The 21,321-nt window shown below is 51.7% G+C and overlaps 1 protein-coding gene across 6 annotated transcripts; it reads left to right on the forward strand.

The window, feature by feature from the left end:
* The first annotated feature begins 221 nt into the window (after positions 1-221).
* EWSR1 (EWS RNA binding protein 1) lies at positions 222-21,314 on the forward strand. 6 transcript variants are annotated; one of them, XM_072350820.1, is made up of 18 exons: positions 222-331; positions 2,238-2,274; positions 2,502-2,553; positions 4,638-4,761; positions 5,156-5,173; positions 9,799-9,985; positions 11,241-11,408; positions 13,066-13,280; positions 13,792-13,972; positions 16,740-16,777; positions 17,369-17,401; positions 18,330-18,448; positions 19,009-19,138; positions 19,295-19,417; positions 19,519-19,696; positions 19,957-20,054; positions 20,498-20,765; positions 20,869-21,314. In XM_072350820.1, the coding sequence occupies exons 1-18, from the start codon at positions 256-258 to the stop codon at positions 20,906-20,908; spliced, it is 2,085 nt and encodes a 694-aa protein (XP_072206921.1). In that variant the 5' UTR covers positions 222-255; the 3' UTR covers positions 20,909-21,314. The 6 variants fall into 6 exon arrangements, with proteins under 6 accessions (XP_072206921.1, XP_072206922.1, XP_072206923.1 ...); XM_072350821.1 differs by having other exon boundaries at positions 16,743-16,777; XM_072350822.1 differs by having other exon boundaries at positions 5,159-5,173.
* Positions 21,315-21,321: the final 7 nt, after the last annotated feature.

Consider the following 21,321-nt stretch of genomic DNA (forward strand, 5'->3'; position numbering starts at 1 on the left):
CTGACGTGACGTCACACTAACCACGCCCCCCTTGGCCACGCCCCCGACGAAGCCCCGCCTCTCCCCTCGCGCCTCCCTTGCTCGTCGCTCCGTAACGGCGGCGGGCCGCACCACCCGCTGCTCAGCGCGGGGGGACAGCCCCAAGCTCCGCCCACCGCAGCGCCCCCCGTCGCCGAGCCCGAGTCACGGCCTCTCTCCGCACCTCCCCCCCCGCCGCTTGGCCGTAGTGGTGCGTCCCGCCGGGCGGGGCGGCGCATGCGCAGCGCGGGGCGGCCGCGGCGGCCGGACGTTGGGAGCGCGGAGGAGGAAGAAGAGAAAATGGCGTCGACGGGTGAGCGGCGCCGCGCCGGGCGTCGCGGATCAGTGCGTCCCACGGGGCGGGGGGAGCGCGGGCACCGGGCTCGGAGGGGAGGGCCCGGCGTGGTGGGCGGCCCGCGGGGCTGCGGGCCGGGCCCAACTCGGCCCTGCCGCCTCCTTTAGCCGCTGTTCGGCGCCTGGGCCTGAGGGCACCCCGAGCTGAGGGGGGGCGTTGGGCCCTCAGCGTTGCGGCGGTGCGGCCGGGCCTGGCGGGAGCCGGGATGCGGTGCGGTGCCGTGCTGTGCCGTGCCGTGCCGTGCGGTGCTTTAGGGCCGGGGCTGGGAGCAGGAGCGGCTGGGCGCGGAGCTGTGGCAGCGCTGGGGTTGGCAGCGCGTTGTTGCGGTGCGTGGGATCGCCGCGATCGCCGCGCGCTGTTCGGGCTGTGCTCGTTGGGCCCGGCCCGGCGCTCGGCCGGACGGGTTTGTGGCCGTCAGGAAACGCTGCGTGGCTTCTGTCCGCGTGTAGCGCAGCCCGGGCCTCACCGCGGGCGGGTGGGTGAGCACAGTGGTCAGGGCTGCGTGCGGGTGGATCCGGGCGCTAATAGCGACAGGACGGGGGGAGGGATTTGAACTCCAATAGGGGAGAATTAGGTGAGGCGTTAGGAAGGAATCCTTTATTGAGAGGAGAGGTGAGGCGCTGGCTCAGGCCGCACGGAGCTGTGTGTGCCCCATCCACAGGCCTGCTCCAGGCCAGGGATGGGCAGCTTGAGCTGGTGGGGACAACCAGCCCGTTGGGTGGTATTGAAGGCTCCTTCCGACCTATTCTGTGATCTTATGAAAAGCTTGTGGTGGATGAAAACGGTATTTTTAACGTGATTCCTGGTGCTCCATCACCTGCAGTGGTCGCAGGGTAGTGATGTTGTGCTCTAGGTAGAATCGAGGGCTGTAGGTCGTCTTCATGCATGCTCTCCAAACTCACACTCCTCATTTTTTTCAATAGAGACCAGTTCAACACAAGGTGTGGTGGCAGCAGAAAGGCCAGAACCCTTTTCTGTGTGGGGCTGCCTGGCTCTGAGCAGAGCTCTGCTCACGTTTGTTTCTAAGTCCAGCTCAGGATGCTATGAGCAAAAGTCTGAACCTGTTCTTGATCTTCTGGCCTTGGGACCTTTCCGGTCCTGGGAGAGCTGGAGGAGTGTTCCAGGAAAGGTTTGGACTTAGGGATGGATTCATTGCTGCCATTTGCTCTAGGTGGGAACTGGAAACACTTGGTGGCTTGGAGGGAAAGCGTGCCCGTAGGAGCTGTAATCATGTCAAATATAGCCTGGTAATTGCTGTGTGCATGCATTTTCCATCCCTAGCAGCAAGCCAGTTCAGGAGAGGGTTTTTTTTTCTTGGTTGGATTTTCTGGATTTCAGTTTTGCTCTAAATCTCAGTATTGGCATGGGCTGGGGCTTGGGGGAAGGAATTGCTGCCAGCTGCTGGTCTCGATCCCTCCTAAGGAAAAGAGAACTTTCCAGTGATGCGTTTGTGTCCTTGAGAGTTAAATAGTTGAAGCGCTGTGTTTCTTACAGACCCAAGGGCTTGCAACCTGGCCCTTTGAAACAGGGGGTTTTGTAAGTGTCAGCCCCCACATTACTTTTGTTCCAAACCCCACTACCAGTCCCCTTGGGTGCTATCCAAAATGGCAGTTAAATTAAAGCGGGGTCATTTGAGATCAAAGTTGCTGCTGCAGACAGCAGAAACAATAAAGGGAAGAGAGGTTTTGTTTCCTTTAAACAGGCTGAGAAAATGCATTTACCTTGCTCTTTTGAAACGAGATTTCCAGGGGTTTATAGCAGTTCTTTCAAGTTGCTGGAGGAAATTCCAGCTGCTGTGCTCCCACACTGTTAATTTTGTTAAGTCTTTGTCAACCTTTCTGTTTTTGTTTTTCTTTTCTTGTAGATTATAGCACCTATAGCCAAGCTGCAGCTCAGCAGGGGTAAGTAGCATTATGGCCTTTTATCATAAAAAGCTGTGATGTAAGTGTGCGGTAATTGTGATTTAGTCTTAGTTCAGGTATGCTTTGCAAACCCTTTGGTTTTCCTTTGGATTATGTGCTGCTTTAACACTTGAACAGAAAGCTTTTGGCTGTAAAAGCTGTTGTGTGATATCTGTATTGCACAAGTACTGGAATGCATCATAAACATCTTTAAATTCATTTTGCAGCTACAGCGCGTACGCACCACAGCCAGCCCAAGGATACGCACAGACCACGCAGGTAAAGCATAGGAGGGGATTCGGACCCTTCCTGGGATCCCAGCAGCCATTTCTGAGCCCTGAAAAATTCTGAGCAGCATCAAAACCTGTCATTAGGAGCTGTCTTGTAGCTTCCCACACAGCCTGTGCTGCGTGCTTAAAGTGAAACTGCCTTGATGTCCGGGAGCTTCCACATTCTCTTCCTTGTTAATATATCCCAGTTGTTGCCAAGAGGATTATAAAAGCCTAATTCTTGGTGTACGTTTGACACTTACATGTCAGTGGGTGTTTTACTTGGTGGTGTGGGAGAGAGAAACCTGAAAAAGGAGCAAAAGAAAGGGGAAATTGCCATTTGTTTGATGGCAGCACTTGGAAAAGTTACAAGGAGAGGATGGATTTCTTCCTTTTTCATGGAGCTGTTGTAGCTGAAGCTATTAGTGTTGTTAGTTGGCTAAACTGCAAACTGCTGGTGATCTTTCAAAGATGAATTATGCCTTTTTTTTTTTTTTTAATCCTTAGAATCCAAGTTACCAAAACCACAGTTATAAGCAAAATACGAGTGTGGTTTTTTGAAGTCAGCTTGGTTGACTTTCCCCAGCACCTCTAGACAGTGTTTTTTTTTCCAAAGGAAGATCCTGCCACCCAAAAGCATGTCTGTATTCTGCACACAAAAGCTGTTGTGCTGGAGCATTACAGAGCAGAGCTAACTGGGCTTTGTGCTGCTGCCCACAACTGCCAGCTTGTGGCAGGCAAGGCCATGCAGATACCTCTGCAAAAGCATCACTGTTACAGGAGGAGCAGAGGTTCAGTCTTGGCATCTGGGTCAATTGAAATGAAAACGACAATACTTTTCATTTTCAATAAATATGTTGAGAAGAATTGCAAGAACTGCTGTTGAAAGCACAGGTTACACAGAAGGTGTAGGCAGCCTGGCAGATATAAGAACAGGAGGCTTCAGCATCCTTTAGTGCAAGGCTAACAGCTCATACTCAGCAGCAGACAAGTTGCCACATGAGGTTTGCAGCATCTCACGCCTCTGGGTGCACGGAGCTTCCATGGGTAGTAGAAAATTCAGTCTGATCAAAGTTTTTCTCTTCATTAAGGTCTGTACTGCTTGTGTGCCAGGGAGGCTGGCTCACAAGTTACGCAGGCTTAGATCCCAAAAGGCATTTTATTCCCAGAAGCCAGTGGATATCTCTGAAATTCTGGACGCTGAGGAGGCTTGTCTTAGTGCTGCTTGAGCTCTAACTAGACTTTCCCCCCAAACCCAACTGCTGAGCACACAGCTGTTGGCAGCTGGCTGGTGCCCGAGGTTCAGGCTGACTGACAGTGGGCTGTGGGCTCTTAAGCTGGCAAAACCACAGCATCAGCAGCTCTGTACTAATCTAGTCTCCCCACATGGCCTGCTGCAGCAAAAGAGTTGCTTTGCAGAGCTGAAATCAGGGCTGAGCAGGGCAGCAGCACAAGCACTCCTTTTGGCTGGACTTGGGGCAGGGGGTGGGGTGAGAGCTGATCCTTTGCTCAGTGCCAAGGTGCTGGGGCAGGAGTAGCGTGGCTCCTGCTGAACCCATCCTCAGGTGCCCACATAAACTGTTCTTGACAAATGTTGGCTGGTGGATGTGACGAGTATTCAAAATAACTTCACTGAAAGCTTAAATAGATTTCTTCTGGTGAATGCCAGTAGAAGTAGCTGACATCTTGCTTCATGCTGCTCTGCACTCTGGATAGCCCCAGCTCTGCGTTGCAGGTTAGCCCTCAGGAGACACCTGCAAATGTTCCTCTGTGCCTGGGCAGAAACAAGGAGCTGGATGCTGTCCTGTCCCTCTTTACATAGAGCACACATGTTTTGTGGATGTGTAAGAGGCTGCTCCTCCGGTCCTGGCATTGAAAAATTGCATTTGTAACTTCATTACAGATCTGAACTGAAATTTGCAGTAGCGCCCAATCTTTCAGAGTAGCCTTGGCTTGACTCAGATTGCTTTCAGTAAACCAGGTAACACAGATCCCCCCAGTCTGTGTACAGCACCAAAACAATCTGTGTGTATCTGTGAGACACGTGCGAGTCGTTTCTGCTCACAAATTAAATCTCTGTCATCTTTGGAGCAGACCTATGGGCAGCAGAGCTATGGAACTTATGGACAGCCCACTGATGCCAGCTACACACAGCCTCAGACAACTGCAACGTATGGGCAGACTGCGTATGCGACGTCCTACGGGCAGCCCCCCACTGGTAAGAGCTATGGGGCCTGATTGATGCTGGGGAAGGACTTGGGCTCAGGACACTGTTGTGGGAAGGGCTTTCTTCCTTGAGAGCCTGCAGGTTCAAATGATGCCAAGGTGCGGGTGGGCAAGTAAATGCAGCCAGTTCATTTTTTTCAGAGAGCCTTTTGGGGGCTGGTTCATGCTGCAGTGCTAAGCATGGCTGCAGAATGGGCTGCACTAAAAAAGAGCACAGCAAACACAAGCTGCACAGCAGCGCTCCTCACGAGCGCTTGTTTTGGCTGCTCTTGAGCCCGCAGAGTCCATGTCCTGAGCACCCCCCTGCCTGAAAATCAAATCGGTGAAAGTGATGTATGCCTGTTCTGATAGTGTACCCTCTACTTTTTGTCTTGTGCTTCCCACAGTAGAAGGGACCAGTACAGGTTTGACTATCCTGCTCACTCTTGCATGGAAAATGCCATCTCATCCTGTCTAAACTTGCAGTGTTAACCCTTTAGGTGTCCCTTGCCTTTAGCACCAAAACCTTGCACCATCACAGCGTGTACACTAAGAGTGTGCTAAGCTGCAGTGCTGTCTGCAATCTCCACATCTCTGTAATGAGCAGCTTTTAAAAGTCTGGATGGTGTATATTGTGGAAGAAGCTTCCTAAGCACTCAGGACAGGCATGCTGAGATGTTTCAGGTGAATATAACACCATTGTTTTACTATTCCCTAAAGGGTAAACAGCATGGTTAGACCACCTGACCACCATCTCTGCATGTTTCATGTGATGTCTTTGGACTTACAGTGTGGATGCGTACTCCACGTGCTCATAAGTGCTCTGTCCACTACTTCAACATGTGCTCTTTGAACTGAAGTTTTGTACATACGAATGTCTTAACATCTGAAAGAAACTATTGAGACATCATTCACTTTTGATATATTTGCCTTAAAATCTCAGGAGACTTTGAAAAAGAGAACTAATTTTCCTTCAAGCAGTGCTTTGGGTGCCGTTTTCTGCAGATTCATCCTTGGTTGCAAATGTCTCTCAGAGTGGCAGCCTTGTTAAGTATTTCCTGAAGCGTGGCAATACCAGAACAGGCAGGCAGTGTGTCTGTGGGTACCTGGCCACAGGAGCTGCTGGGGAATGCTTCCAAGGAAGAGACAGAGGGAAAGCACTGTCCTATAGTGTGTCCGGTTACATAGCACTTAAGCTACGCGGGTGAGGAGAATCTCTGCCTGGTAGGTATCCTGCAGAACAAGGAGTAATACTCTAGCCAGTTATCTGCCAGATTTCTCCTTCTCTTTAACAAGCTGTGCATATAAATAGGCAGAGAAATTGTTTTGTGGACTTCCCAGATTTTTGGGGGGGAATGTTGGAGTCCCTCAGTCCTTCCTGCTGACTCCATTCCTGCAAGGGTTGTGTTTGTGCTTGTTCTCCAGGAGTGTATTTCCTGGATTAATAATAATGCCAGCATCTCTTCTGCACGGCTGCTTTTTAGGCAAAACACTTTGGTTTCTTTTCATCTAAGAAAATAAAAGAGAACTCAGGAAGTGGTCAAATGAAAGGTTTTTTTTTCAGGCCTTCAAGTGTGATTTGCCTCAACCCGTGCAGCTCTTGTCTGTGGCAGAGCTGTCGGTGTTGCTCTCGAGGCAGAGTGCCAGGTTGTGTTTATTCTTCCTCTACCTGCCTCTCCTCCAGGAGCCGGAGCAGTGCAAATGAGGCTGATGGTGCTGAAGGCCTGTCTGTCCATCACTGCCTCTGCTGAACACCAGTTCTGGCTTCTCATCCAAACTAGAGCCTGTGGTGCTGCCTGGGGCACAGATCCTGTTGCCCTAAAAGATGAGCTGTGCTTGCGTTTGAGTTTCAGTTTATTTTTCTCATCGCCTTTTCACAGCAGAGAATTACTGCAGTTCTCCAGTTAGCTGAAAGCAAATGGACTTTTTTGTCTTAACAGTGTATTATTATTTTTTTTAAGATGGAGAAATTCCAGCACAGTGCAGACACAGCCTGTTGGGACCATGTCTCAGGCTGGGGCTGGGACCTCTGCAGCCCCCTCACCTTCCTCTTTCCTCCTGTGGCTGCAGAAGGTGACTTGGAGTCCTCTTGTCCTCAGGGTCAGAGCCTGCAGGCTGCTCTGCAGCTCCCAGCAGCAAGTGAATAAGGGGATTAATCGGCACCATCAAGTCTGTGGTCGTGGGTTGCTCTTTAATCACTGCAAGATGTAAGCATGAATTGCGAGAGTAAATAAACAGCTGCATCTGCTACGGTTATTGGCTTTCTAACATCATCATTTGGGGATGAAAATATGATTTCAAATCTCCTAGTCTAAATGTACTTTAAGTAGCAAAGTGGGAACAGCTCTGTCAAGATAACCAGCTCCCGCCGCTCAGAATTGGAAGTAAATATTCCCTTAGCTGTGTTGTCTACCCCAATAACCTGATACACCAAAACGAAGCAGACTGAGCCAGCCCCTGCTTCCCCTTCTCTGGACCTCTGCTGGGAGGCATCTGTGCCAAGCAGGAGTCGGCTTCCCTTGGGCACCAGGACCCTGTGGGGAGTTTCTAGCACCGCTTCAATGAGGAGGGAGCTCTGAAAACTGCTGCTAGCTGGCCTGGGGCCTGCTTAGTTCAGAATGAGCTGCTTTGACTGCAGTTTTGAGTTGCTGTTCTCTGAGGACCTAATCCTAAAAGCTTCCCCTCCCGGTGAAGAATTCCTGGACTTCAATAAGGGTTTTGCTCATAGGCATGGAAGATTTGAGAGGAAACTGAGCCCTGCAACTGCACTTCTTAAAGCGGGTTATTGGAGTTCTCCCGTTCCCCTTTATCTGTTCTGTAGATTTGCCATTTGTGTTGCTGACTGCTGGGAGGAGGAGGGAGAAATGATGTTGTGTAAATGGCCCCCTCGAAAGTACAGCTCTTGAGGGTTTTCCAAGCATTTAAACTAAGTGGCTGAAGTGAAAATTCAGGCCAGCGGGATGTTAAATCACCGCCTTTTCTTTCTCTGGTGCAAACGCTTCCTGCCGAGCTGCCTGCACAAGGGAAATGCTCCATCCAAAGCTGAAGCATTAAAATTCAGGATGATTTTCTCCTCCTTTTTATTCTGCTGCCTGTGCGGAGCCCGCTGTTGGCAAACCCACACAGATGATGCAAAAAGGCAGCGCTGCCCATGGTGGCACCGTGAGGGCCCCTTTCTGGAGGATGGCTGCCTCTGTGTGCTGCTCCCCAGGGCTGGGCTCAGGGCTGTGGTTTCAGTAGCACACGTGTCAGACCGTACTGCAAACAGCAGGGGTTTTTTTTAGTTAGTGGTTAGGCTTCAGCCACTTAAAGTAAGGATTTCTTAGCTGTGTACTGTGGAAGCACTGTGGTGGCTCACATCAAAGTGTTTGAACTGTTCGGTTTTGTCGGAGGCAACTAAAAGCTACACTCGTTCAATGCTGTTCAAATTCACCTCAGTCCCCCCCTCCAGTAACATTCAGAGCAGGGCTTTGCTTCGCACAGAACCTCTGGGCAGCCAGGCACAGCTCAACAACCAAGAAAGCTGCCTGCCAGCGATTCCTGCCCCTGTCTCCTGGTGGGAAAGGAGTTTCCTTGCTCCCAACTTGGCAGGAGCACGATGGGGAAGCCGCTCCACAGCGTTCAGGAGGGCGGTGGTGTGATAAGCATGCAGAGCAGCAGGCACAGGGAACAGCTTGGGGACTGGCACTTACAGATGGAGGAAAGACTTCTTCCTACTCTGAGCCCCTTGGCAGCATGTTGGGACCAACCGGGAAGCTCAGGAGTAACGCACAGGGCAGGGTGCTGCAGCTTGGTTTTGTTTGTTGCACCCGCTTCTCCTTCTCACTTTCTGGTTTGAGAACCCTGATTTCCCAGCAGGTTTCCTGCAGAGCACAGTGAGGTGGTTCCTCAGGAGGGACACATGCTTCGTTCTGCTGGAAGTGCTTTCATTTTGGAAAGGGAGGAATCAAAAAGTTTGCCCGAGGTGCTGTGCTGTGAGTAGGTCACGAGTGTCCTGTGTTTAACAAGAAACACTGCGTGATGGAGAAGCCGTTACATTAATTGATGCTATTAAGATCAATAAGACTGAAACCGGTTGGCTGCTTTGTAGCAATTGATGTTTTTATCCTTCAGTAAGCGAGTTTCTGCTAACAAAATCTTTAATTGGTAGCTTTTGGTGCAAATCTTTGTTTCATAATTGGAAAACCAGCTTGCGTGGTCCGTAACTATAAAAAAGCCACTGTGGTAATGCTTGGTTTGTTGTTCATCTTTGTTGACAAGCCAAATGGTCAGCTGAATTACCTAGCAACAGCTGCTGGGAACGCTGATCTCAGTGGAGCTGGTTTGGGATTGGAGATGTTGTTGTGAAACTGTTCAGAAATAAATGTGTGAGCTCTGAGCTTTAGAGCTGAAGCAGCCAGAAATTGTGAGCAAAGCGAGGGGTGCATAAAACGTCTTAAAAACCAACACACGGGGCAGCTCCTGACCTTTCTTTAAAGCTAAAGCAAATGTAAAGTGCTTTCCTTCAGTTTCTGGAATTGCTGTTTTAAGTAATGCTTACAAAAGGCTCAGAAAGAATTCTCTGTCTGCCTGCTGCACTTTTGTGCTTTCGCTTCTCAAAAAAGCTGCCAGGATGGGTCTGTGCTTTTCCGATTAATGGCATTTCTTTGACTGTAAGGCCAGGAGGAGCTTTGTGGAGCCCACTGGACAAAAGAAGGCACTGAGAGCCTCAGTCTGCCCTGCTGCGCTGCATTAGCTGGGAGCCTCAGGTGCTGTGAACAAACAGTCCTTGGATGCTGGTGGCAGGCTGGCTTCCAGAAAGCTCCTCGGGGTGTGCGCTGGGGATGGAGAGGGCATCTCTGGGGCAGGCTGAGGTTTCCCAGGGTGGGGACTTTCCAAGGGAGGTGAAGGGATGCCGTGGGTTCGTTAGGCACACTCAGGCCACCTGTGAGGTTTCTGCAGCAGTGCTGTTTGTGAGCTCTGATACACCACGAGCAGGAATGGTATATAGCGAGGCATCTCTAGCGAGGTGGCCGTGCTAGTCTGGTGATGAAGCTGTGGTCTGTTGCAGGTTACACGGCCCCGACTGCCCCCCCAGCGTACAGTCAGCCCGTCCAGGGGTACGGCACAGCCGCCTACGACACCAGCACCGCCACGGTTACCACCACCCAGGCTTCCTACGCAGCACCATCCGCCTATGGCACCCAGCCTGCCTACCCAGCCTATGGGCAGCAGCCACCTGCGGCCATTCCCCCGAGGTAACGTGTGCATCTGTTTTCTTCTGAGGCTGTATGTTGTTCTGCTGACCTGCCTGAAGGCACCACCAGCTGAAATGAGGCCTGCTGGTTTTGCTTCCATTTTTTCTCTGCCTGTTACACTTAAGCTTTGCTCTTGCTGCAGCTGATCCCACAACGTTTTCAGAGCTGGAAGAAGCTGTGTAGGTGCTTCTGTTCTGGCACAGTGAGTCAGCGCTGCTGCAGGGAAATAGAGAGAGCAACCAAGCAGCACAAATGGGCACTTGACTCATGATCTGGACTAGAAAATGGACCAGTCTGCTTGAGTCACGGGGTGCTTAGGATGATGCTGTGCCCTGTGGTTTCTTAAGTGGCTGCACATGCTGAAGACAACTTCCTTTTTAAATCTCTCGTGTCAGTAGCATGTTCAACTTAATTGTTTGCTCAAGATATTACGGCTTTAGTACGTGGAATGGAAACTTAGGAGCTAGTTAAAACTGCTTTATTCATTTGCCTGATGTTTGCAGTAACTGCTCCTGAATAACAAGGCCAGAGCATGACACAGCCCTGGCTGTGTCTCTCAGATTACACTGAAGTATGAATCGCGGTGTCATTTTGAATATTCTTCCCAGCTTGTACAACAAAAGTAGTTCAGTTCTTTTTTTCATTTAGCTCTGATAAACACTGAAATTCTAAGCAGAAGGGGACTAATCTAAAAGGAAGGGGACATGCAAACTGCATGCAAAGAGTTCTCTTTTATTTTCTGGTCTTGGGAGTTAATGCTAAACATCCTCTCCCTTTCATCAGATAAGGTATTTGGGGCAATATCTGCTTGCACTGGCTTCTAAACCAAACAATGGTGCCTTTAACTGGCAGCATTTCTCGGTGCTTTGGAGCTAATCGTTTACAAGCATTGTGCAAAACAGAGCAGAGGGGCAGTGCTGCTGACCGACTTTCCTGGCAGTTTCACATCTTCTGTTCCTAGAGCCAAAGTCTGAAGCCCTCGCTTGTAGGTTTCATAATGCAGCTGGCAAACAGAAGCTGTGGTGCTCTCCAAGTGCTCTCAGTTCAGGATGTTGTTTCTTGGTGGCAATGGGTAAAATGTTTAGTGCTCAGCATGTGTGTGCTAGCTGCTATTGAGTGACCAGCACTGATGAGCTGGTTTATAACCCTTCCCGTAGAAAGTACCTGTCCTGCCACAGGGAATCTGTACAGCTCTGGTGCTTCCACCTGCAGAGGTCTGTTCTTGTGTCTCCTTATTGTTCATTATTAATTTCAGACCCCAAGATGGCAGCAAACCAGCAGAGACCAGCCAGCCACCATCAAGTACAACAGGCTACAGCCAACCCAGCCTAGGGTATGGGCAGAGCAACTACAGCTACCCCCAGGTGCCTGCCAGCTACCCGATGCAGCCGGTTACTGCACCTCCCTCCTATCCTCCTACCAGGTAATTCTTTCAGAAAGCGAAGCCTTTTGCAGCTGTCATGTGAACTTTGAGGTTAACTGGGGCAAAAGGATTTTTTTTCTCAAGGGTTTTTAGGAGAATGAGTGTAGAAAGAGGTTTAGTATCCTGGGAGGAGGGAGGTGTGGTTCTGATTGGAGTTGTACTATGTCTATGGAGATAAGGCAAGGGTTGGATCGTAAAATCATGGCACCGTTAAGGTTGAAAAAGACCTCTATGATCATAGGGTCCAACTGTCAGTCTATCACCACCATGACCACTAAACCACGTCCCTCAGTACCGCATCTCCACAGTTCTGGAACACCTCCAGGGATGGTGACTCCACCACCTCTCTGGGCAGCCTGTGCCAATGAATCACCATCTTCCAGAGAAGAAATGTTTCCTAATATCCAGCTTGAACCTCCAGGGAGACCTGAAAGCCTTTCAGTTTTTAAAGATGGGGTGAGGGGGGGGGGGGGGGGGGAGCATAAGAAAAAAGGGACAGACTTTTTAGCAGGGTCTGTGATGATAGGACAAGAGGAAGTGGTTTCAAACTAAAAGAGGGGAGATTTAGATTGGATATAAGAAAAAAGGTTTTTACTGTTAGATACTGAAGGACTGACATAGGTTGCTTGGAGAGGTTGTGGTGCCCCCGTCCCATGGGGCGGACACCTGAGGTCAGGGAAATGGGGCTCTAAGCACCTAATCAGGCTGTAGTTGTCACTGTTCAGTACAGGGCAGTTTTGACTAGGTATCCTTTAAAGGTTCCTTCCAACTCAGGCAGTTCTATGATTCTATTGCTAGAGTCTCCTCTTCTCCAGGCTGGCCCACCCCATTTCCTTCAGCCACTCCCCACAGAACTGTGCTCCAGACCCCTCACCACTCCGTTGCTCTTCTCTGGACACACTCCAGGGCCTCAATGTCTTTATTCTAGTAAGAGGCCCAAAACTGAGCACAGTACTTGAGGTGCAGCTCACATTCAGCTGGCTGTTGACTGACAATCCCAAATCCTTTTCTTCCACACAGCTTTCCAGCCACTCTGTGCCATGCCTGTAGTGATACCTTGAGGATTACTGCTCTATTAAAGACACAAGTAAAGAAGGCATTGAGCACCTCAGCCTATTCCTCATCCTTGGTTGTAACATTCCCTGCTGCGTCCAGTAAAGGATGGAGAATCTCTGAAGTATGAAGTGTGAAAGTGGCCTTTAGCTGCCTCCTTGCACACAGTTTTCAGAAGGGGCTTACCTCTCCCCTCAGGTGTCCTCAGTGTGTTGATGCTAAGTCCTGGAATGTACATTTTGAAAGTTTCAGAGGTTGAGTTCTATGAGGATGAACAGTTTTATTGTCTGTCAGCTAAAAATATTTCAGAGGTGAGGCAGAAGGGAGCCTGCGAGCTGCATTGCCACTGATTTTACCCTGGCACTTCAGCCTCTTTCCCAGAGGTATACTGCAGATGGTCACGTTGACTTTGCTTGTAGCTTTATTTTTCTTCCCGCTGTCAGGGCAGCCTCTGTTGGATGACTTCAGCTTTGTAAGTGGTTTGCGATAGCACATACGCCTTATAATTGCATTACTTTCTTGCATGAGCCACTCCTGCAGCCTGATGCACGTGTCCAAGAGAATTGGCTTATCTTCCCATCTTGAAAATGCTTTTGTCTTCCAGCTATTCCTCCACGCAGCCGAGCAGTTACGATCAGAGCACTTATTCCCAGCAGAGCAACTACGGGCAGCAGAACACCTACAGCCAGCAGACTAGCTATGGGCAGCAGAGCAGCTACGCGCAGCAGCCGCCCCCAACGAGTTATCCACCCCAGACCGGATCCTACAGCCAGCCCCCAAGCCAGTACAGCCAACAGAGCAGCAGCTACGGCCAGCAGAGTGAGTGTGCTTCGAGCTGTGGCATTGCTGTGGGAGAGGTTTTGCTCCATCACTCCTGAGTGAGCTGCCTCTGAAGGAGTCCTGGCACTGCTTTGTTTGTGTCTGAAGGATCTGAAAGAGTAGTGTAGTTGAGTTCTGCCCCTCCTCACTGCAAAACAGATGGGCTGGTTCAGTAGAGCACTGCCGTGCTCCCCTCAGTGTGCTGGAGGTAGGTGGGTTGTTGTGAAACACAGAAATGCAGTGTACCATTGTGGCTGGGCTGGGCAATGCTCAGTGTAAGCAACCCAGTGGCCGTTGTGCAGTGGTCAGACTGGAGGGGCCTGACTTCAGATCTAATTCTGCAGACAGAAGACAACACATCTCCCCCTAAATAACGCCGTGCCTGTAAGCACTCTAGCAAGCGACTTCCATGCAGTACTGCCCATATTCCAGCACTTGAAGGCAGTGAGAAAGGGGACAGGACCCACTCCTGTCTGCAGCCTTGTGATGTTTTTATTGCTCTCTTCTTCAGGCTCATTCCGCCAGGACCATCCCAGCAGCATGAATGTGTACGGACAGGAATCTGGAGGTTTTTCAGGCCCAGGAGAGAACCGGAATATGAGCGGCCCTGATAACCGGGGCAGGGGAAGAGGGGGATATGAGCGCGGAGGCATGAGCAGAGGTGGGCGGGGAGGAGGACGCGGTGGAATGGGGTAAGAGCAAATCTTTTCTCCTTTTACCTAATTCTGTTTTACCCATAGGATCTGAAAATGGAAAGAAGGGACTGAAAGGTTGACATTCCCAGCTGTACTTCCATGGATAACATTTCTGCAGCACTGTTGCTTCTTATCCATGGAAATATTACCTGAGGGGAAGTAGGGGCAGGATGTATGGTTTTTCTTTTGTCCTGCAGCTGGTTGGGCTGGGGGCAATCAGGGGGTATTGCTAAACCTGGAACTTTCAGCTCCCTTCGTGGTCATGCAGAGGTGTAGTCCTCTGTGGGGTTTAACAGTAACTTTGGATTGAACACACACAAACCTTCTGCCAGGTCCAGGAGTCACTCACTTGTGCCTCACCCACTAGTGGGGGAACTTGACAAGTCAGGTATGTACCAGTAGAAGCCTCATGTCATTAGCAGTAGCATGCGGAGCTACATATAAGTGTATGCGTGGGGCAGATTGCTGCTGTCGAAGCCGGGGCTCTGAGTGTCAGAACACTTGGAGCTTGGCTGGAGTGTGAAGAGTGACCCCGAGACTGTATAAAGCTCTGGCTTGGGTTCCAGGACTGCTCCCCAATTGGAGCTTTCAGGTGGTCTAAACCAGTTTGGCCATTTTAACTGATGGCAAAATCTGGTTTGGTAAACCTGTGTCTTCAGGTCAGCAGTTGGTCTCCCCGTCTGCGATGTTTGTTTTCATAAAGGTGAGGAAGGAGGACTGATCCCAGAGGCTCGTAAAGGAAGGAAAACGTAGCTTTGTGTGTGTTCCATCCCCTCACACCGCAGTGCAGAGCTATGCAGAGTGCCCCTAGGTGCTCACTGGATGTGACGGGATGCAGAGTGCCAGCCCTCATGTTGGCAGGGCAGGTGGAGCTGCAGCTTCTCACTGGTAGGCAACACGTAGGGCTGTTGGTGCAGTCCCATTCTGCATAGCTCTGCCAGAATGAAGTGGGATGAAATCTTTATCGGAGAAATCAACCACCAGTATGTGGAAACAGAAGGAAAAGCCTCGCTCGTGTTGGGGTGCGCCTGGCTTGAATTGGCTGGAGTGGAACAGAGTTCCGTGGTTCTGCATAAAGATTTCACCCGTGATGTATTTATCTCTAACGGTTTAAAGTAGACGTAGACACCTGAAATGCCTATCATCACATCTCAAAATTGGTAGCCCCTCTGGAGCGTGTCACGCCAAACATCTGTCACCTCTGATTTCACACCGTAACCCAGTGTTAAATTACGTACGTCAGTGATTCCCACCTGACTGAAGCATAAGAGAGGGCCGCCTGCTTTATGGACTTTGTGCTGTCCATGGAAAAGGTGGCCTTCCTGTGAGCACCAAGGGGCAGGGAGGGGAACTCGGCCCTCCTAATGATGCTGTGATGATGGATTTCAGTGTCTCCAGCAGGTAAGGAGCTCGATGTTATTAACGTGCCCTTTTTCATTGACTCGGTTATTTGATATTTTCATTGGCTGTTAAACATGGAAACTTTTTAACATGCTTTGTCGCATTTATATGCTACAGGTTACAAAGTGAGAGCCTTGTATACACTTCAGTACTTAAAAAGTACCCGTACTCAGTACTCAGCCGGCAGCATAATGAAAAGTGGGACTAGACACGGTGTCCATATGGAGAGGAAAAATATACATAGAATATTATTTTCTTTAACCAAATGTATTCGTTGTATAAATGGAATCCTTCTGTAACTTTGGTAACTGAATACTTGTTGTTTGGTAATAAAACCAGAGGAGGTATACTACTTTAGAATTGTGTAACATTAAACATAACCAAAAAGTGTAAAACGTATATGTTTAAAAAGAGAGGCGTGACGTAAACGGTGTGTACTTTAACCAGAGGAGGCAGAGCTGCATGCTACGGCTTGAAATGTGTATTGACAACTTTTCTCTTTTTTCCAGTATTAGAGGTGCAATACTTGCTAGAAAATAGTGGTGCTCTCCCTCCTCTGCTCGTCTCCTTCCAAACAGCTTTTGCCTTTCCAAAAAACAAAAAACCAGCCCCCAAAAATAAAGGCAGAAACACCCAAACGCTCTCGGGGTGGCCTTTCCCAATTAAGCTGCACTTGTGAGCGAAAGCTTCAGGCAGAGCTTTTGCCAAAAGCCACGAGCTGCCATTGGCGCGTGCTCAGATTGGCGTCCCGGTCTGTGCCCACAAAGCTGCACCCCAGGCCTTGGAGCCCTCGCTGTACGCTGTAAGTTCTCCTCCTCAGAGACTTGTTAAGTTCAGTAGCGACCTGAATGTATGGCTTGATAGCGAGGTTGGAGCGGGAATGTCATCGGAACTGTGTTGTAGGCATCGCGTGTGGCCGTCTCCTCCCTTTTGAACTGTTAATGTCAGGGTCCCGGCAGGCTGAGGGTGCGCTTTGTGTACACGCCGCAGGGAGGGAGCGCCCGGCGGGCAGCCCTGGCTCTCAGGGATCGATGTGCGACGCTCAGAGATGGGTGTCAGTTTTGTTTGGCGGTTTGTTTTATTTTTCGCCAAGTATTGCACTGCTAATACCAATACCAAGTAATGGAAGGGTACGGACAGCAAAGTGGTGTCTAGAACCAGACAAGCGAGGTTGTGTATGTAAAGGAAATTTGAGCGAGCTGCCCTGAAGAAAGGCATAGTGACGAGATGAGAGAGAGAGAGAGACAGATGCATTGTTTGGAGATGTTTAGCCAGTGCCCTTCTTCCCTGTGAGCCGCAGAGGCTCAGAGCGGTACTGGCTTTGTAAAGGGAAAGGCCTTCATTTCTTCGTTTATCCCCCCAGCAGCGCTGGAGAGCGAGGTGGCTTCAATAAGCCTGGTGGTAAGTTTTTGAGCATTACAATGGATAGTGTTTAACGGAAAAAAAAAAAAAAAAAGAATAATAATAATAATAAATAATAATAATTAAAAATCAAACCAATTGCAGTCAGTTCGTAGAACAAAATAAAGTGTAATTTGTCTTAGTTTTAAGCGGTTAAAAATGACGTATGCAACAAGACTGTAATGGGTAGAGCCGGCCATGCCCAGGGGTACGCGGTTACAGGACACAGGGTGATATGGAAGCATTGAGAAACCACTTCTGTAATATTGGGGAAAAGAAATATGGTTTGGATTTGATAATTCTTAAGTAACTTTTGGATTAACCAACTTTAAAACGGATTGGCCTGGTAAAGCATTAAAACAAAACAACCAACCCCACGCAATAGTGGTTAATGGATGGAAAGGCTGCTAAGAACAGCGAACCGGTCGCCAAGTAGAGGTGCATTGCTGGTGATTTTGCAGTGCGGGTCAGTTGGAGTTTAACCAGCGCCATCGAATGGTGGTTATAAGTAGATAGTGATGTGTGTGTCGCTCCTTCAGCCCGCAGGGCCTGCACTAACACTGCTTCTTATGGTTCTCTCCCGACTGGCAGGACACATGGAGGAAGGACCAGACCTTGACTTAGGTAATTGTCACTGCTCAGACCCCTCCCAGGCTGGTGGCGTGGAGATTTCTGTGCCCATCTCAGCTCACAGAAGATGTTGCCCTGTATCTCTCCCTCCCATAACCCGAGTACAGAGGTGCTCTGCTGTTTGCAGTCGCTTTGGGGGCGGTTTCGTCTGATTCTCTATTCCTGATTCATCAGAGCGTTTGGACTGGTGGGAGCCCACACGTGTTTGTGAGATGCTTGTGCTTCTCCGTGGAGCTGGGGGCTCTTGCCAAGGAGCTGCTGTGTGGCTGCCTGGAGCAGCAGAAAGCACGTCCCAGGCTGCAGCAGTCTGGAGCTTGTAGGCACTTGTCCAGCAGTCTCCTTCCTCCTTATAAGATCATAGAACGGTTTGAGTTGGAAGGGGCCCTTAACGGCCGTCTTACCCAACCGCCCCCTGCAACAAACAGGGACACCCGCAGCTCCATCAGCTCTCACAGCCCCATCCCCTGCCCTGTGGCTGTCTGCAGGGATGGAGCACCACCCACCACCTCTCTGGGCAGCCTGTGCCACCCCCACCTGTGTCCCCGTGCTTCCTCCTGCACAGACACGTTCGGTAGTTCCCCATCAGCCTAAGAGGGAATTATAGCAGCAGGAGGGTGAGCATCCGTGTGCAGGACCTGAAGGATGCAGGGGCACGTTGTGCCTTCAGGTCTCACTCGTGCCCCATTGCAGAGGTCTCGCGTTACAGCCAGGTGCCCTGGCTGTGCTGGGTGGCTCTGCAGCAGGGAGCTCAGCCCTTAGCACTGCTCTCTGCCTGGGGTTTCCTGGAGTGCCTCAGTTCCACGTCGCTTCATAAATGCGCTCATTGAGAGAAGCTGCAGCTGGCTGCGGGGTGACGTGCCAGCAGTGCTGCGCTGCTGGATCTGCCTCTTCCCACTGCCTGATGCTGAGATTTGTCTCCTAGGCCCACCTATGGACCTGGATGAGGACTCGGACAACAGCTCAGTGTATGTGCAGGGACTCAATGATAACGTGACCCTGGAGGATCTGGCAGACTTCTTCAAACAGTGCGGGGTTGTCAAGGTGAGAGGAACATGTGTGTGCAGGTGAGCTCCCATTCACCTCCAAGGGCAGAGCACAGAGGAGGGAGCTGGCTGCCTCCTCCCTGCCAGCTGTCCCGTTCAGCCCCTTCTGTGGAGCTGGGCAGCTCCGATGGGCAGTGAGATCAGCACAGCCTGGAGCTGCCCTGTAGCACAAGCTCCCCAAAAGAACCCAGCAGGCTTTGTCCCTCCGTGCACCTCCATCAGCCGTGCAGAAGCAGCAGTGCTTACAGACTTGGGAAGCGTCCCTCTGTGGATCTGCTGCGGGTGGGATGTGTGACAGCTTGAGAGCAGGGGGGTGGGGAGAGAGGAGGAGGATGTGGGGAGGCTGCAGCTCCATTCCTGCACTCAGCAGAGCCTGCAGGAGAGGCTGCTGGGCCAGTTCCTGCTTTTGGTTGTCATGGGGAGGTTGTTGGCGTGGTGAGCCAGAGGGCCCTTTCTCTTGCCATGGAGTTGCTAAGTGGAAGTGTTACCTCAGATCAAAAGCAGAACAGGGGGGAGAACTCCCACTGGGTGTTAATAAATGCTTTGATGTCCTGCTAGATGAACAAGAGGACTGGGCAGCCTATGATACACCTCTACATCGACAAAGAAACTGGCAAACCGAAAGGAGATGCCACGGTCTCTTACGATGACCCATCCACTGCCAAAACAGCAGTGGAATGGTTCGATGGTGAGTGTGGGGTGTGATGTTTTGGGATTGCCCTTCTGCTCCATGGATTATGGACTCCATGCACGTGTGTGCGCCCTTGGAACATGTGTGTGGTACCGGGCTCTATGTAGAAGCCCCCAGCACAAAATGAGGCTCTTGCCTTTGTGTTCCTCCTAGGGAAGGACTTCCAGGGCAGCAAGCTCAAAGTCAGCCTCACGCGGAAGAAGGGCCCGATGAACAGCATGAGGGGCGGGATGCCGCCCCGGGATCAGCGCGGGATGCCTCCCCCTCTCCGCGGAGGTAACGTCTGCTTCCCTCAGCCCCCGAGGGGCTCGGCCTGCAGCGCAGCATCCTCCACCTGCAGCTGCTGCCCAGCGGTGTTAACGGGGCTCTCCTTGCAGGTCCTGGGGGGCCTGGAGGCCCAGGGGGGCCCGGTGGGCCGAGCGGTCCCATGGGCCGGATGGGAGGCAGAGGAGGCGACAGGGGAGGCTTCTCCTCCAGAGGACCACGGGGATCCAGGGGAAACCCCTCTGGAGGCAGCGTGCAGCACCGCGCCGGGGACTGGCAGTGCCCCAACCCGTAAGTACCCCCTGCACAGGAACATCTCAGCACAGGGGGTTGTGCTGGCTGAGGCACTGGCCTTTCTGCTAACAACCTGCTGGGCCTTTGGGGAGCTCCTTTCCCCCACCCGGAATGTGGAGCTGGGCTGCTCACCGTGCTCCATGTCCCAGCATCCCCCCCCACTGCACATGTGTGTTCCATGGTGGCCGTGCAGCATTGCTGGCCGTTACCAACCAGCAGTGCGTTCCTGCTCCTTGATGATGCTCTGTTGTACCTAGGGGGTGTGGAAACCAGAACTTCGCCTGGAGAACAGAGTGCAATCAGTGCAAGGCTCCTAAACCAGAAGGGTTTCTCCCGCCCCCTTTTCCCCCTCCAGGTACGTGTTGCCGAGTTCATGGCGGGGCTGGGTTGGCGGCGCTGGCAGTTCAGTGCCATGAGGGCTGTGTGGATGCTGAGGAGCGGCAGCCATCCCTCTGCGCTGTGAGATGGAGGCAGGGACTGCTCTGCCCCCCACACACACACACTTACCCACTCTTACGAGCTGCTGAGCTGCTTCCCCGCGGCTCTGCAGTCTCTTCCCCGGAGCGCTGTATGAGCTCCGTGCTCCGCAGCTCTGCCCTCTGGGTGAGCCCCGCGTTTCCCAGCCCTGCACTTTTCCTGCCATCCACCGGCCGCCGGGTTCCCCCCTTCTCTGTCCGCGGGGTCCCACCGCCCCCCGCAGCTCCCCTCCTACAGCACAGCGCGTCCCCCCGCGGTGCGCTTAAGGAGGCAGCGTCGCAGTGCGGCTGTCCCCGCTCTGAAGGTTCCCCTCTCCCTCAGGTGGTGACCGCGGTCGGGGCGGCCCCGGAGGAATGAGGGGCAGCCGGGGCGGCGGGATGATGGAGCGCGGCGGCCCCGGGGGGATGTTTCGAGGCGGCCGCGGCGGAGACAGAGGCGGATTCAGAGGCGGCCGGGGAATGGATCGAGGCGGCTACGGAGGAGGGGGACGGCGAGGAGGCGGCCCCGGGGGTCCGCCCGGCCCGCTTATGGACCAGATGGGAGGAGGAGGCAGAGGCGGAAGGCGCGGAGGCCCGGGGAAGATGGACAAGTATGTGGGGAGCCGGGGAGGGGGGGGGGAGCTGATGGGGGGCCGCAGAGCGGGGCTGGGGGCTGTTGGGATGCGGCACTGAGTGACAGCTGTGTGCTTACAGGGGGGAGCACCGCCAGGAGCGCAGAGACCGGCCCTACTGAAGGCACCGCCCGGGCAGCCGCATCCGATACCAGATTTATTTTTTAAAAGCAGGAAAAAAAGAAAAAAAAACACAAAAAAAAAAACCGTTTTAAATTTATAATTCCATATTTATAACGTTGGCCGCAACATTCTCGGTTCTTCCTCGTCTGTACTTTAGTCTTTTTCACCGTTTGTGGAGAAACATTAAAACCAAGTTCAACGGTACCGTGCCGACTGCTTTCTTCCTCAACCCCTTCATGGTTCTGGATCTAAAGCTGCCCCCCCGTTAGAAGCATGCTGCTCCCCCCGCGGCGCCGCCTGCCGCCTGTCGGCTGTGGTGGCTGCGATGGCTGCCTTTTATTTGTTGGATTTGGTTTTTTTTTTCCTTTTTTTAATGAAAATAAAATTCCACGTTTCCAAACGTTATCACTTC

The sequence above is a fragment of the Excalfactoria chinensis genome, chromosome 16, assembly GCF_039878825.1.
Source record: "Excalfactoria chinensis isolate bCotChi1 chromosome 16, bCotChi1.hap2, whole genome shotgun sequence".
Lineage (NCBI taxonomy): Eukaryota > Metazoa > Chordata > Aves > Galliformes > Phasianidae > Excalfactoria > Excalfactoria chinensis.

Bases quoted from the DNA above. Each gene is read 5' to 3' on its own strand.
- EWSR1 (XM_072350820.1), top strand. From the start codon at position 256: ATGCGCAGCGCGGGGCGGCCGCGGCGGCCGGACGTTGGGAGCGCGGAG. The intron at 19,697-19,956 runs GTAAGTACCCCC...TGTTGTACCTAG, and splicing joins GACTGGCAGTGCCCCAACCC to GGGGTGTGGAAACCAGAACT. The intron at 20,055-20,497 runs GTACGTGTTGCC...CCTCTCCCTCAG, and splicing joins GCCCCCTTTTCCCCCTCCAG to GTGGTGACCGCGGTCGGGGC.